This window comes from Pelodiscus sinensis, chromosome 2, assembly GCF_049634645.1.
Source record: "Pelodiscus sinensis isolate JC-2024 chromosome 2, ASM4963464v1, whole genome shotgun sequence".
Classification (NCBI taxonomy): domain Eukaryota; kingdom Metazoa; phylum Chordata; order Testudines; family Trionychidae; genus Pelodiscus; species Pelodiscus sinensis.
The window spans coordinates 257,500,379-257,513,321 of NC_134712.1; the positions used below are offsets into that span (position 1 = coordinate 257,500,379).

General features: G+C 48.6%; 1 protein-coding gene across 3 annotated transcripts; it reads left to right on the plus strand.

The window, feature by feature from the left end:
• Positions 1-1,433: 1,433 nt before the first annotated feature.
• Positions 1,434-11,474, plus strand: LOC112543713 (uncharacterized). Of its 3 annotated transcripts, none has more exons than XM_075923065.1 (3): positions 1,434-1,631; positions 5,306-5,528; positions 7,636-11,474. In XM_075923065.1, exon 3 carries the CDS (start codon positions 7,641-7,643, stop codon positions 9,963-9,965), a length of 2,325 nt encoding a protein of 774 aa, XP_075779180.1. In that variant the 5' UTR covers positions 1,434-1,631; positions 5,306-5,528; positions 7,636-7,640; the 3' UTR covers positions 9,966-11,474. The 3 variants fall into 3 exon arrangements, with proteins under 3 accessions (XP_075779180.1, XP_075779178.1, XP_075779179.1); XM_075923064.1 differs by having other exon boundaries at positions 1,435-1,631; positions 5,306-5,428; XM_075923063.1 differs by having other exon boundaries at positions 5,306-11,474.
• Positions 11,475-12,943: the final 1,469 nt, after the last annotated feature.

The window sequence follows — 12,943 nt, forward strand, 5'->3', positions numbered from 1 at the left end:
TCTTTGTCCCCTGTGACTAGTTGAGCCTGGATCTAGTTGTCCCTCCCACAGGGCTGGGGGAGGGGCTTTGAGAAGTGGGTGGCCACCCCTCTCGTGGCTTCAAATAGTAACCCACGCCAGTCCCAGATATCAGGAACAAGGGAAGGTAACAAACTGATGTCATGAAATAAGCAAGATTATACAAAAGTTGTGTACTCCAGGACTACGTCTAGACTGGTATGATTTTCTGCAAATATTTTTAACGGAAAAGTTTTTCCGTTAAAAGCATTTGCAGAAAAGAGCATCTAGATTGGCACGGACACTTTTCCGCAAAAGCAGTTTTTGCAGAAAAGCGTCCATGCCAATCTAGACATGGTTTTGCGCAAGAAAGCCCTGATCGCCATTTTCGCAATCGAGGCTTTTTTGCGCAAAACAATACCGTGTTGTCTACACTGGCCCTCTTGCGCAAAAGCATTTGCACAAGAGGGCTTTTGCCCGAACGGGAGCAGCACAGCATTTCTGCAAGAACACTGACAATCTTACATGAGATCGTCAGTGTTCTTGCGGAAATTCAAGTGGCCAGTGTAGACAGCTGGCAAGTTTTTCTGCAAAAGCAGCTGCTTTTGCGGAAAAACTTGCCAGTCTAGATGCAGCCCCGTTGTTTGTTTCAGCTTATACATGTCGGGTTAGTTCACCACAACCATTGGTCCAGATGAAGCATGAGCAGAAAGTTCTGCTGCTAAGTTAAGTCCATATTATTGAACATAGTATCAGAAATATGACTGTGCTTAGCTGCCAATAATCTTAACTGAGCACCTTTGCCATCAGGACATTCCTGTGTTTTTCATTATGAGTAATATAGAAGTTTGCTAACGTAACACGTTGTGCTATTTATTAATAACATTAAAACGTTAAGAATAGAAACACTGAGCATCTAAACAGCACTACGGAGACAATGACACTTGGATAACGAGCGATCTTTCAGCTCCTCTGCCCTGAGTAAGGAATCCAGCACTGAGAATGATAGATAGCCACCGCTCGCTGGAGCAGGGAGAGATTGAAATTCAGTTTCTTTAAACGAATACAAAATGGAGTGAGAGTGAATCATGCTGTTAGTGTATACTTAGGTATGGAGAGTTGTTTATTATAAACCTTTATAATGATGAAGTTAGTTGAGGTGCTTATGGCTAGTGGTGACAAGATAGCTCTCCTAAGCAGCCACAGTCAGAGAAATGCAAAAAGGAAGTCTGAAGGAGATCTTTCCAATAGTAAGCTCGCAGGCTGAAGAGAGACAAAGTTTACTCCCAAATCTGAACAGAGGGGTCACATTAGTATAAAACGCACCTTCAGTCAGTCCCAGTTTTCACTGACAGGTAGAAAGCTTAAACTTGATTGGTGGGAATGTGAAGGGTAAAAATAGCCAATCAGAACAGGCTACAATCTGCTCATAAGGCAGAGAGCGACGGGCTCCAGCGTGTGTGAGTGGAAGGCACCAGAGTGCGCGAGCATTTGGAGAATCATCAAAAGACACCAGAAACTGAAAGATAAGAGCTGAAATTGCTCAAGAAAGAAGAACAAAGGCAAAAGGAAACTGAGCAGTTGCAGACAGAGCAGAAGGACCAGGCCAGAGGGAAAATAACACTGCAGGAGAAGTAAGCTGGGTGTGGGCAGTGGGGAAAGATCACACAATGACTGCCTAGTCTGTTCCTTCCCTCTAAAGTGCCTGGCATTGGCCGCTGTGGGCAGACAGGACACTGGACAAGACGAACCTTTGGTCTGAGCCAGCCTGGCCGCTCTGATGTTCTTAAGCATTGATGGTGATTTCAGTAATAAAGTGAAAGCTGGATAATTATGTACGAAGTACAACTTTGACAGTATTCCGCACCATGTCATTTTAAAAAGGTCTCCATGCCCCTTTTAGGTCTTATGTCCCATCTGCTATTCCCATTTGCATCCATGTTCAGGATTGGTGTCGTTGGTCATTTTGGGAAAAAATGCTAAGTTTGGCTCGGGGGAATGTTGTGTTTTGACACATTTGACTGTTGTTTTAAAAAAGGTTGGAAGAATAGAGAGAACATAAGGGAAGTGTTGGTTTTTGTTGTGTTTCTAAAGATTTATTTTGAAAGAATAAAGGTTTTTTAAGAAAATATATATTGTTTTTAGCTTTATTAAGGGGAGGATCTTAAGGATTAGTTTACCATGTTATTGAAGAATAGAAAGAGAACTTAAAGAAAAAGAAATACTTTTAGTTTTTAAAGGGCTAGCTTGAAAGAATAAAGGAATGTTATTAAAGTAAAGAAAGATTAATTTAATTAAGGAAAGAGGGATTAGATAAACAGTTTGAACTACATTGGGGACCATTTTTTATTTCAGAAGGTAAAGAAAACTACGGGGGGAATCTGTTCTAGATTTGATTTTAATAAACAAGGAGAAAATGATTGAGAAATTGAAAGTGGAAGGCAGATTGGGTGAAAGTGATCATGAAATGACAGAGTTCATGAGTCTAAGGAATGGTAGGAGGGATCACAGCAAAATAAAGACAATCAACTTTAAAAAGGAAGAGTTGGTAGGTTAGGTCCTGTAGGAAGCAAATATAAGAGGAAAAACCTGACGTGAGTTGGTAGTTTTTCAAAGAGACATGGTTAAGGACACAAGAGCAAGCTATTTCGCTGCTTAGGAAAGATAAGAAGAGACCACTCTGGCTTAAGCAGGAAATCCTGAATTATCTAAAAATCAAAAAGGAGTCTCATAGAAAGTGGAAACTAGGTTATAGCACAAAGGTTTAATACAAACAAACAACACAAGTATGCAGGGGCAAGATTAGAAAGGCAAAGGCACAAAACGAGCTCAATCTAGCTAGAGACATAAAGGGTAACAAGAAGATGTTCTACAAATATATTGGAAGCAAGAGGAAGACCAAGGACGGGGAAGGCCCATTGCTCAGTAAAGAGGGGAGGGAGACAATAACAGAAAATGTGGAAATGGCAAAGGTGCTTATTGGGGAGTGGTAATTGGATGCATTGCAAAGAAAAGGGGTAGGTTCCAAACTTGAAGTAGGAAACGAATGAGTTACAATTACCTAGACAAGTAATAGGTGTGTTAGATGTCTCTTTAGGAGAAATTCATTGCTCAGCCGTGTTAAGGGGCTGCAGCAGCTCTGGAGGTGAACAGGAAGCAAAGCCCCACTCTGATGCCCAACAAAGGGACCCGGCTGTAATCAAGGCGGCTTTACCTCTGCTGCAGCTTGCACATAATCAGTCTCATCCCTGGAAACTGCAACAGTGTCATTCCGTTGTGCAGACAGGATCAAGGGAACCGCAGGCCCCGGGTCTGCATCCAGCCCCCAGCTTGCCCGGATCCATCCCCTGAGGCTCAGAAATGGGGAGCCCATACACTGGCTCTCCAGCCCTGCTACCACCCACCCACAGGGCGGATCACACAAAATCTACCAGCCTGGGCCTGGCAAAGCTCTGGTGTGTGAGGGGAATGGGGGGAGGGTCTTTCTGCTTCTCAGTCTGGGGGGCTCTCTTGTGTGCGGCCCCCGAATGATTGTTCTGTGGGTCAGCAGCCCCCAACCCGAAAAGGTCCCCTGCCCCTGTAAAGCTCTGTGCTTCATTAGCACTGCACTGACGCACCCCGCCTGGTAATAAGTGCTGCCTGAAGTGGCAGTGAGAGATCTATGCTCCTCTCTCTTTTGAGATATTTCTGTCTCCCAACTAGCAGACTTACCAGCATGGCCTGGGCCCTTCAGGCTGGGGGCTGGCAATGCGGGAGGCTGCAGGCCTGGGGGCAGGGCCTTGGGGATGTGGGGAGGAGTGCAGGAAGTGGGGGCAGGGATGTGGGCAAGAGTGAGGGTTCAGCATGAGAAGAGGCTAAGGGCAGGAGGTCCCACGCATCAAGGGCCTTTTCTCTCATTCCTTCTGCCAGGGCCCTTTTCTCTTCCTCCCCCCGCCCCAGCCTTCCCAAGCCCCCCCACTGCCAGGAGCCCTTTTCTCCCCCCAATCCCTGCAGCCACCAGGGATCCTCTGGGTTTGGGGCTACACTCTTGGGGTGCTCACAGACAAGATGGTGGAGCCCCTGTCCCTTGGCTCTCCCCTGCAGGCTCACTGCCTCCAGGGGCCACTCTCCTATCACGTCCCTCCCAACACAACATGCTCAGCCCCTCCCTGTGCATGTCATGGAAACCAGTCCCTTTCCTGGGGCTTCCCCTTGTCCAGGCACAACCAAACCCTGGCCTGGCTTTAAGCTAGAAGAGGGAGCTGCCTACTGAATATGGTATCCCTAGCGCTTACCGTTAAGGAGGAGTTCGTGAGCAAAGGGACTCCCAGACAGACACACTGAGAGACGCACCCTAAAATATATCGACTGCGGGGCTTCTCCGGATTGACTCACCACAGACTGAATGTGAACCACAGGAGCTAAAAGTACGAGCTGCTACAGTTGGAGCTAAGGAGCTGAGATTCCATAGCCGGGCTCTGCAATAAACTCCTGTCCTTTGTCAATGGACACAGAGGGGCACTTCCAACACACTCACCAGTGGGTCACAGCTGCACCAGCCTTTCTCTTTCCTCGTGGTTTCTAAGCCAGTGCAACTTGCTGCCACACCTGGCATAAGGAGGGACAAGGATGGGGCAGCTGGACAGGGATGGCCGGAGAAATCCACAGGGGAGGGTGAGGAGCAGCACATAGTGATGCCAGCAAGAATGATACATGGTAGGCAGCTGGGTGTGAGATCCCTGCTCACCCATGACCTCTGCTGGCAAGTATTGATCCACTTTACCTTGGAGTTCCCCATCTGCACAGGTGATGCCTTTGGGAGGGGGGCTGTGGAGTTTGTGTGCGCACCCAGATTTGCTGTTTAGCTTGTAGTATGGATGCTCCATAACCCTGCCAAAGCCAGCTGCTCTCACTCTGCCCCCTCCCTCCCCAGCTAGTGATAGGCACAGGTCAGCTCTGCCAGTCTGTTCCCATCTGTTTCTTGTTTTATACTTCCCCTGACAGCTCTATGGGGCAGGGCCATCTTGTGGCTCTGTGTTTGTACAGCACCTAGCACAGCAGGGCCCTGATCCATAGTTGGGCCCCCTGCATGACACAATACAAATAATAATGGCGTTAAAAGAGAAACTCCAGCTGCCCATAAAACACTTTGGCTCGCTCCTCTGAGCTCCAGTACAATGCACTTGATGCAACATCCTCCTCACAAATGTACATGGGAGTGTGATGCACCAACCTCAGGCGGTCGGGAGGGCCTGATGTCTGTACTTAAAGAGCCGTGCTTGAGTCTGCTCTGTGAAGAGGTTAGATTAACACGTGTTATTTTCTGCAGGTGAGACACCAAGAAAAGCATTTGGAGATTGAACTACAGCTGTGTCGGAAGATACAACTGAGACACTGGCTCTGGGCCCCCTGGAGACGCCTTAGGACTGCTGCAGGGACTCCCTCATCTCAAGTACTGGTCCTAGCTCCTGAATTTGGGAGGGGAAGCCTGATGAAATGATTACAGGCCTGTGAAATAGTTCAGGACAGTGATACAGTGAACCTCAGTGATGGTAAATGTTAGGCTGCCTGCGTGTTCATGGCACCCTCTGTATATCATGGCAGCCCTACGCAGGTAGCTAGCATACCAGATTTCAAAGACCACAGACTCAGATAAGATACGAAGGCACTTGAGCCAGGTTTATTGTCGAACAAAGTACATTAGTAGTTGTTAGTAGCCAGATGGCCTCTGAGCCCCTGTGTGTTTGTACTCATGACAATGGACCAGCTCAGTCAATAGTATGGATTTCACTATTGGCCCCTAGGCCGGCCAAAGAGTTAAGCTGAGAGACAGCAACTTGCAGGCAAACAACTGCTTCTGACAAGGCCTGCGTGTTACTCACAGTATAACTCTTGCTGACTTTGGTTCAGACCACAGGCCTTACACCAGGACCATGCTCCAAGCTCTTTCTTTCTCCTACAGCCTGGTAGCCAGGGCCCCATGCTATATAATTTTTTAAAATAGTTCGCATTAAAGAAACATTTGTAAGCTAGGTCTCAATTGTAAAAGGGCTGAGCCAAGTGACTTTTTTGAAGGTTATTGGATTGATCCAAAATCCCACTGAAAATCAGCGTCAGAGCAGTGATGAGACTGGAGGGGAGATGATACGATGAGCCAGAGGCCAAGGGGGCCAGGCAGGAGCCAGGAGAAGGGGAGGAGATGAGACATGATCCAGAAGGGGAAAGGAAAGGAACTAGAAGCTGTGGGGAGGCACTGTCACAGTGACAGGCTGCAGACAGGGACCAGGGCAGAAGCGGGGGGACGGGGACAATGGGGGAAGGGCCCAAAGTCTTTGGTGTCCTTACTCCTGAGTGTTACAGCAGATAGCTTCCCAGCAGGGGGTGCTGCGGTGTGATGACGTGTAGGAGCTTACAGAACCCTACATTCAAGGAAGTGCCTGGGGAAAATGAACATAGAGGCTACATCTATACTGCAGGGCTGTGTCTAGACTGGCAAGTTTTTCTGCAAAATCAGATGATTTTGCGGAAAAACTTGCCAGATGTCTACACTGGCTGCTTGAATTTCCGGAAAAGCACTGATGATTTCATGTAAGATTGTCAGTGCTTTTCCGGAAATACCATGCTGCTCCCGTTTGGGCAAAAGTCTTTTTCCGAAAGACTTTTGCGCAAAAGAGCCAGTGTAAACAGCAGAGTAGTGTTTTCCACAAAAAAGCCCCGATCACGAAAATGGCAATCGGGGCTTTTTTTGCGGAAAACCGTGTCTAGATTGGCCACGGATGCTTTTCTGCAAAAAGATCTTTTGCAGAAAAGCATCCTACCAATTTAGACGTGCTTTTCTGAAAATGCATTTCCGGAAAATCATGCCAGTGTAGACGTGGCCTAGGGGGTTTGTGAAAGAAGCCATTAGCAGAAGAGTTCTTGCGCAAAAACTTCTTGTGCAAGAGCATGTTCACACCTCAAAGCGCATCGCAAAGTCAATGTGCTTTTGTGCAAGAGCACGACGCTTTTGTGCAAGGAAGCTCTGACCGCCATTCTCAGAGCACCTGTGCTTTTTCCCATAGGGGTTTCTTGCATAAGAAACCCCTCTGGAGCATCCACACTTGCCTTCTTGTGCAATAGCTGTAGCACAAAAGGGAATTATGCCTCGTAGAAGGAGGTTTACCTTCTCCGGAAAAAGCCCTCTGTCCTGCCATTTTTCTGTCGATTTACTGCTTTTTCGAAACATCTTCTTGTTGTCTAGTTGCTCTTTTTCGAAAGAGGCTTTTTGAAAGATACTTCTGAAAAAGCCTCTTTCGAGAGAGGCGTGCAGTCTAGACGTAGCCGGAGTGTGTCAGAGTGTATAAACGCAAGGTGGCTGAAGTAAGGTTGCCATGGAAACCGTAATTATGGACTTTCCTTACTTTTGACTGTTTGGTTTTGTAACCTTCATGTTCTTCATGTGAATTGTTTATATCATTTAAGTGTATAGGTACTGTACGGGATACGTGCAACCTATTAGATACTTTGGGAACCCCAGGAGTGATAAGTGCATTTATGAGTAACACTCTCGTTATCAATAACTAAAACTGCCTGAGGCAGGCTGCAGTACAAACGTCATGGTCTATTCCATTATCTCAGACTTTTAAATGAACGTTAATCTATTTTTATTCTCACACACAGAGAAAATGAGTGCAATATATTTCCAGTTGAGAAACTATCTTCTGGGACAGTCCAGCACTCTCCTGATTGGTGGAGTCCGACATGACCGTGTGCAGCTCATGCTGAAACCGGCAGCCCATGGCAGGGCTGAGATATGCGGCTACCGGGCAGAGTACAGACTTGTCGGGCAGGAGAACTGGGCGGCTGTGAATGTCAGTAACACACAAGAGACACTCACAGTCACAGGGCTCCGTCCAAACACCCAGTACCAGTTCCGATACGCGGTAGTGAGCAAAGCAGGGCTCAGCGAGAGCAGCGACGTGAGTGACACGGTGAAGACACTTCCAACCAGCCCCCCAGGGAAACCTGTAGCAGTGACTGTAGAATTATCTGCCATCGCCCTGAGCTGGGAGAGTCCACGTGTCATTGGAGATGGAGTCAGTATAAGCGAGTACAAGGTGCAATACAGAGAGGAGGCTGGAGAAGACAAATGGCTGGAGCGAAGGACGGGACAGAGAACCGAGTCCTGCACCATTGATGGCCTGAGGCCTCAGACGCCCTACAGATTCCGGGTGTCGGCCGTGTGTGCGGACGGGGCTGTGAGTGACCCAGGGGAGGAGGTGTCAATTACAACAGCAGGCAAGGAATTAAAGACACTAGCACAAGATTTCTACAAGAAGAGCACTCGGATAGAAGAAGGGCAGCCCACGGTGTGTGCACTGCCCATAGAGAAGGTGTTTGATTCTAACGCAGAACATCCAAAGTACAGGCTGGGAAAGGAGACCCTGGAGATCCCTAACAAAGTGATTATGGTGATGGGAGCCACCGGGTCGGGGAAAACGACTCTCATCAACGGGATGATCAACTACGTCCTGGGTGTGCAATGGAAGGATGAATTCAGGTTCAAGCTCATCCATGAGACCACAAACAGAAGCCAGGCTGAGAGCCAGACATCCGAGGTGACGGCCTATGAAGTTAATCACACAAAGGGCTTCCAAGTCCCCTACTCGCTGACTATAATAGACACGCCGGGATTTGGTGACACCAGAGGGATAGATCATGACAAAGAGATAATAAGGAAAGTCCAAGAGTTTTTCTCCACCCCAGGGGCCATTGATCACATTGACGCCGTCTGCTTTGTGGTTCAGGCCTCACTAGCTCGTCTGACCCACGCCCAGAGGTACGTGTTTGACTCAGTGCTCTCCGTTTTCGGGAAGAACATAAAAGACAACATCCTAATCCTGGTCACCTTCGCTGATGGGCAGACCCCCCCTGTGCTAGAGACCATTAAAAGAGCTGATGTCCCTTGTGCTAAAGATGCTCAGGGCAACCCTGTGTATTTCAAATTCAATAATTCCGCGCTCTTCTCCTGTAACGCTGCAGCTGACGAGGGCAGTTGTAATTTTGATGAAATGTTTTGGAAAATGGGAGCCAGGAGCATGCAGACATGTTTTGAATCTCTAGGAAATTTAGAAACAAAAAGCTTAACATTAACACAGGAAGTTCTCAGGGAGCGGAAGGAGCTTGAGGTGGCCATGGAAGGGCTGCAGCCACAAATCAAAGCCGGCCTGATGAAGCTGGAAGAACTGCGCAAGACACGGGAAGCTTTGGAGCGACATAAGGGTGATATGGAGGCCAATAGAAACTTTGAGTATGAGGTGGAGAAAACAGTGCCGGTGCAAACAGACATCTCTGGTAAAGGCTATTACCTAACTAATTGCCAGCAGTGTCACTATACATGTCATTATCCCTGTATAATGCCTAATGATATTGATAAGCACGGGTGTGCAGCTATAGACAGGAAAACAGGACGTTGCATGGTGTGCCCTGGGAAATGTGACTGGACTGTTCATTTCAATCAAAAGTACAAGTGGGAATATGAAGTAGTGAAAGAGAAACAGACCTATGCACAACTGAAGGAGAAGTACGAGAAGGCGTCTGGGGAGATGCTGTCCACACAGGGCGTGGCTGAGAACCTGTCTCAGGAATACGCTGCAGTGGAAGAGATATTAATGCAGCTTATTGATAAAACATCCCGCAGCCTCCAACGTTTGCAAGAAATTGCTCTGAAACCCAACCCGCTGTCCACCCCGGAATACATTGACCTGCTGATCATGTCGGAGCAACAGGAACTGAAGCCTGGGTACCAAGAAAGAATAAAATCACTGCGGGAAGTGAGGGAAGTAGCAGAGATCATCAGAAAGATTGTGAATAAGAAGCCCCTGCTGCCAGGAGAGGAGGATATGAAAAAGAAGCTTGAAGAAAAACAGTCATTTACAAAAAGTGAGAAGGGAAAACAGGGTATAGTGCAAAGCTGGTTTCAATATGGAAATGTCTCAGATCAGGGTTAGAAACCCACCTTCTGTCACCGTAAGTGCTCTCTCTGCACTACAGTGGTAGGTCCAAGTAAGATACGCAACTCCAGCTGCATAAATTGCATAGCTGGAGCCCATGTATCTTACAACATGTGTCCATGCCATCCACACAGCGGGAGGCAGGTGTAACAAACTCTCTTGTAGGCCTTGCGAGGAGCAGGAGGGGGAGCTCTGAGTTTGATACCGTGGGAAAATTGACAGGGACAGCATCAATCTTCCATGTAGTGTACACGAGCCCGCTGGTAAGTCTATGTATTGGAGCTGCACCAATGTGGGTGCAAGTGCTAGGAGGAAGCACCCTTTTCTTTTTTAAAACCCAAGTGCTCTCATTATGCACAGTTTATGTGGGCTGTAAAAAAGAAGGCAAGACATAAATTGTCACAGTCCCAAGGAATGCCACGCAAATACCAGCTCTTCTCTCACTGGCATAAATCAGAGGGTATGTCTAGACTACAGGCTTTTGTCGACAGAGGCTTTGTCGACAGATACTGTTGACAAAGCTTCTGTCGACAAAGAGCGTCTAGACGACATCCAGTTCTGTCAACAAAGAAAGCCGCTTTGTGAACATGAGAGTGTAGACGCAACGGACAGTGTAGATGTGTAGACAGAACTCTGTCAACAAAAGACGTTATTACTCGTAGAATGAGGTTTATCACAGTTGACAAAACTGCTGAGTTCTGTCGACGTTATGTCAACAGAACCCGGCGGTAGTGTAGACGTAGGTATAGTTTTGTTGAGCAAAGTCAAGAAAACCCTGTAGTCTAGACACATCCAGAGAGACTCAGCCGACGTCAATGGAGTTGCACCTAAGTGAATCTATTACAAGAGGAGAATAAGGCTTCTCTCTCTCTTTATCCATCTTGTACACCACACCTCTCTCTATCTACACAATCCAGTGCTGGTACAGATTTACCATTTCTCAGAATGGCCCATCAGACCGTGTGTGGAGGCTGTACGGCCGCAAGCCAGCAAAGAAAAGTCAGCGCCAACAGCAGCAGCAGCATTGTCTTTCTTCGCTCTGCGTGTGTGCATTTGTCTTGTGTTGTCTTTAAAGACGCAGAACTGGACTCCAACCTGGGGCACAACTAGAGGTTTGGGAGAGGGGGGCAGGCAAGATATGACTTTGGGTCCTTCTCTCCTCTCTTGGCTCATGTCTTGAGCATTAATGCTTAGGTAACGTTGAATATTTTACCCCATCTTCTCAGTGCATTAAAGAGCCATTAAATAAAGGCATCATGTGAATTGTGCCTACTATTTCATATAAAGACTGGGTGAAAGCACATTACGTTTCTTACAGGTACTGTCATATTACACCCTGCTCCGGGGCACACTCAGGGAAGAGGGTTGGGTGGATGCAACGTGACAGTACCTGCAAGAAATTTAAATCTGGAGGGCAAAGGGCAGATGGCTTGAACTGGGTAGGGGGCTCAGGACAGGGAGAATTGGGGGACAGTTTCAGGAATAAGGACAGGGGAAGCAGAGTCAGAGAAAGGGGAACCGGGGCAGGGCACTGGGGTGGGGTGATCAAGGCAGGGAGCTGATGGTGAGGGGGGCTTGGGGCAGGGAGGTTTGGGGGGTTCAAGAATAAGGGGAAGAAGATGGGGGTTCAGGGCAGGGGGTTAGGAGTGTTGGGGGGAGTGTGGAGGTGCAAGGGCACCATTTGCAGAGGCGGGGGGCACATACTGAGTCATGGCAGCTTTCGCCTACCCCGACGATCAGGGAGAAAGGGGAACGTGCGCACTTTGTGTGAAGTCTCCTGTGCTCTCCCACGGGCAGCTGGGAATGATAGGAATGCAGACACGCTGCACGCGTTCCCCTTGTGTGCCCCGATAGTCTGGGGAGAACAGCTGCAGAGAAGCAGCTACACGCGGCAGAAGTCCCCCTGCACCCTCCTGTAATATACCAGGTTGAGAGGGTAAAATCATGCAGGATGGCTGAAGACCAAGGCTGCTTCCAGCCCATCCCTGGGGGTCCCTCATGTGAGGCACCAAACCAGCCCCACCGAGCACGTCAGCTACCACCATGGTCAGCAAGGAGCCTCCCCAGCAAATCACCTCAGACACCCCAAAGCCCTGTACCCCTCCTCCGCCCCACCTTACCCAGGAGAGAGGATGTTACCCATCCCCCCACTTCCCCTCACACGCCCCAGCGCTCACGGTACCCCACCCAGCCCCACCTTACACAGGTGAGAGGTTTTAACCCATCTCCCTATGCCCCACCCAGCCCCACCTTATACAGGTGAGAGGTTTTAACTCATCTCCCTATGCCCCACCCAGCCCCACCTTACACAGGGGAGAAGTTACAACCCATCTCCCCACGTCCCCTCTGACACCCCAGTGTTCCCTGTGCCCCCCCAGCCCCACCTCACACCAGTGAGAGGTTATAACCCATCCCCCACCTCCCTTCAGCCACCCCACCATTCCCTGTGCCCCACCCAGCCCCACCTTACACAGGTGAGAGGTTAGAACCCATCCCCCTACCTCCCCTCAGACACCCCACCATTCTCTTTGCCCCACCTAGCCCCCACCTTACACAGGTGAGAGGTTAGAACCCATCTCCCCCTTCCTTCATACAATCCAGTGTTCCCTGTGCCCCACCTTACATGGGTGAGAGGTTAGAACCCATCTCTCCCCTCCCTTCACACACCCCAGTGCTCCCTGTGCTCCAATCAGCCCCACCTTACACAGGGGAGCGGTTATAACCCATCTCCCCATGTCTCAACAGTTTCGCCTAATCTGAAAGGACCAGCCACTGTCCCAGGGCAATTTGTACCTAGGATCTCACCCATAGAGCTTGCTGGTCCCATCCTTTAGCACCTAACATCCAAAGGTTAATTAACAAAAGAAAGAAGAGGTTGGGAGTAGGATGGTTAAATAAAGCACATCACACACATCAGACCCCAAGGCTGCATCTAGACTGGCAAGTTTTTCCGCAAAAGCATCTACTTTTGCGGA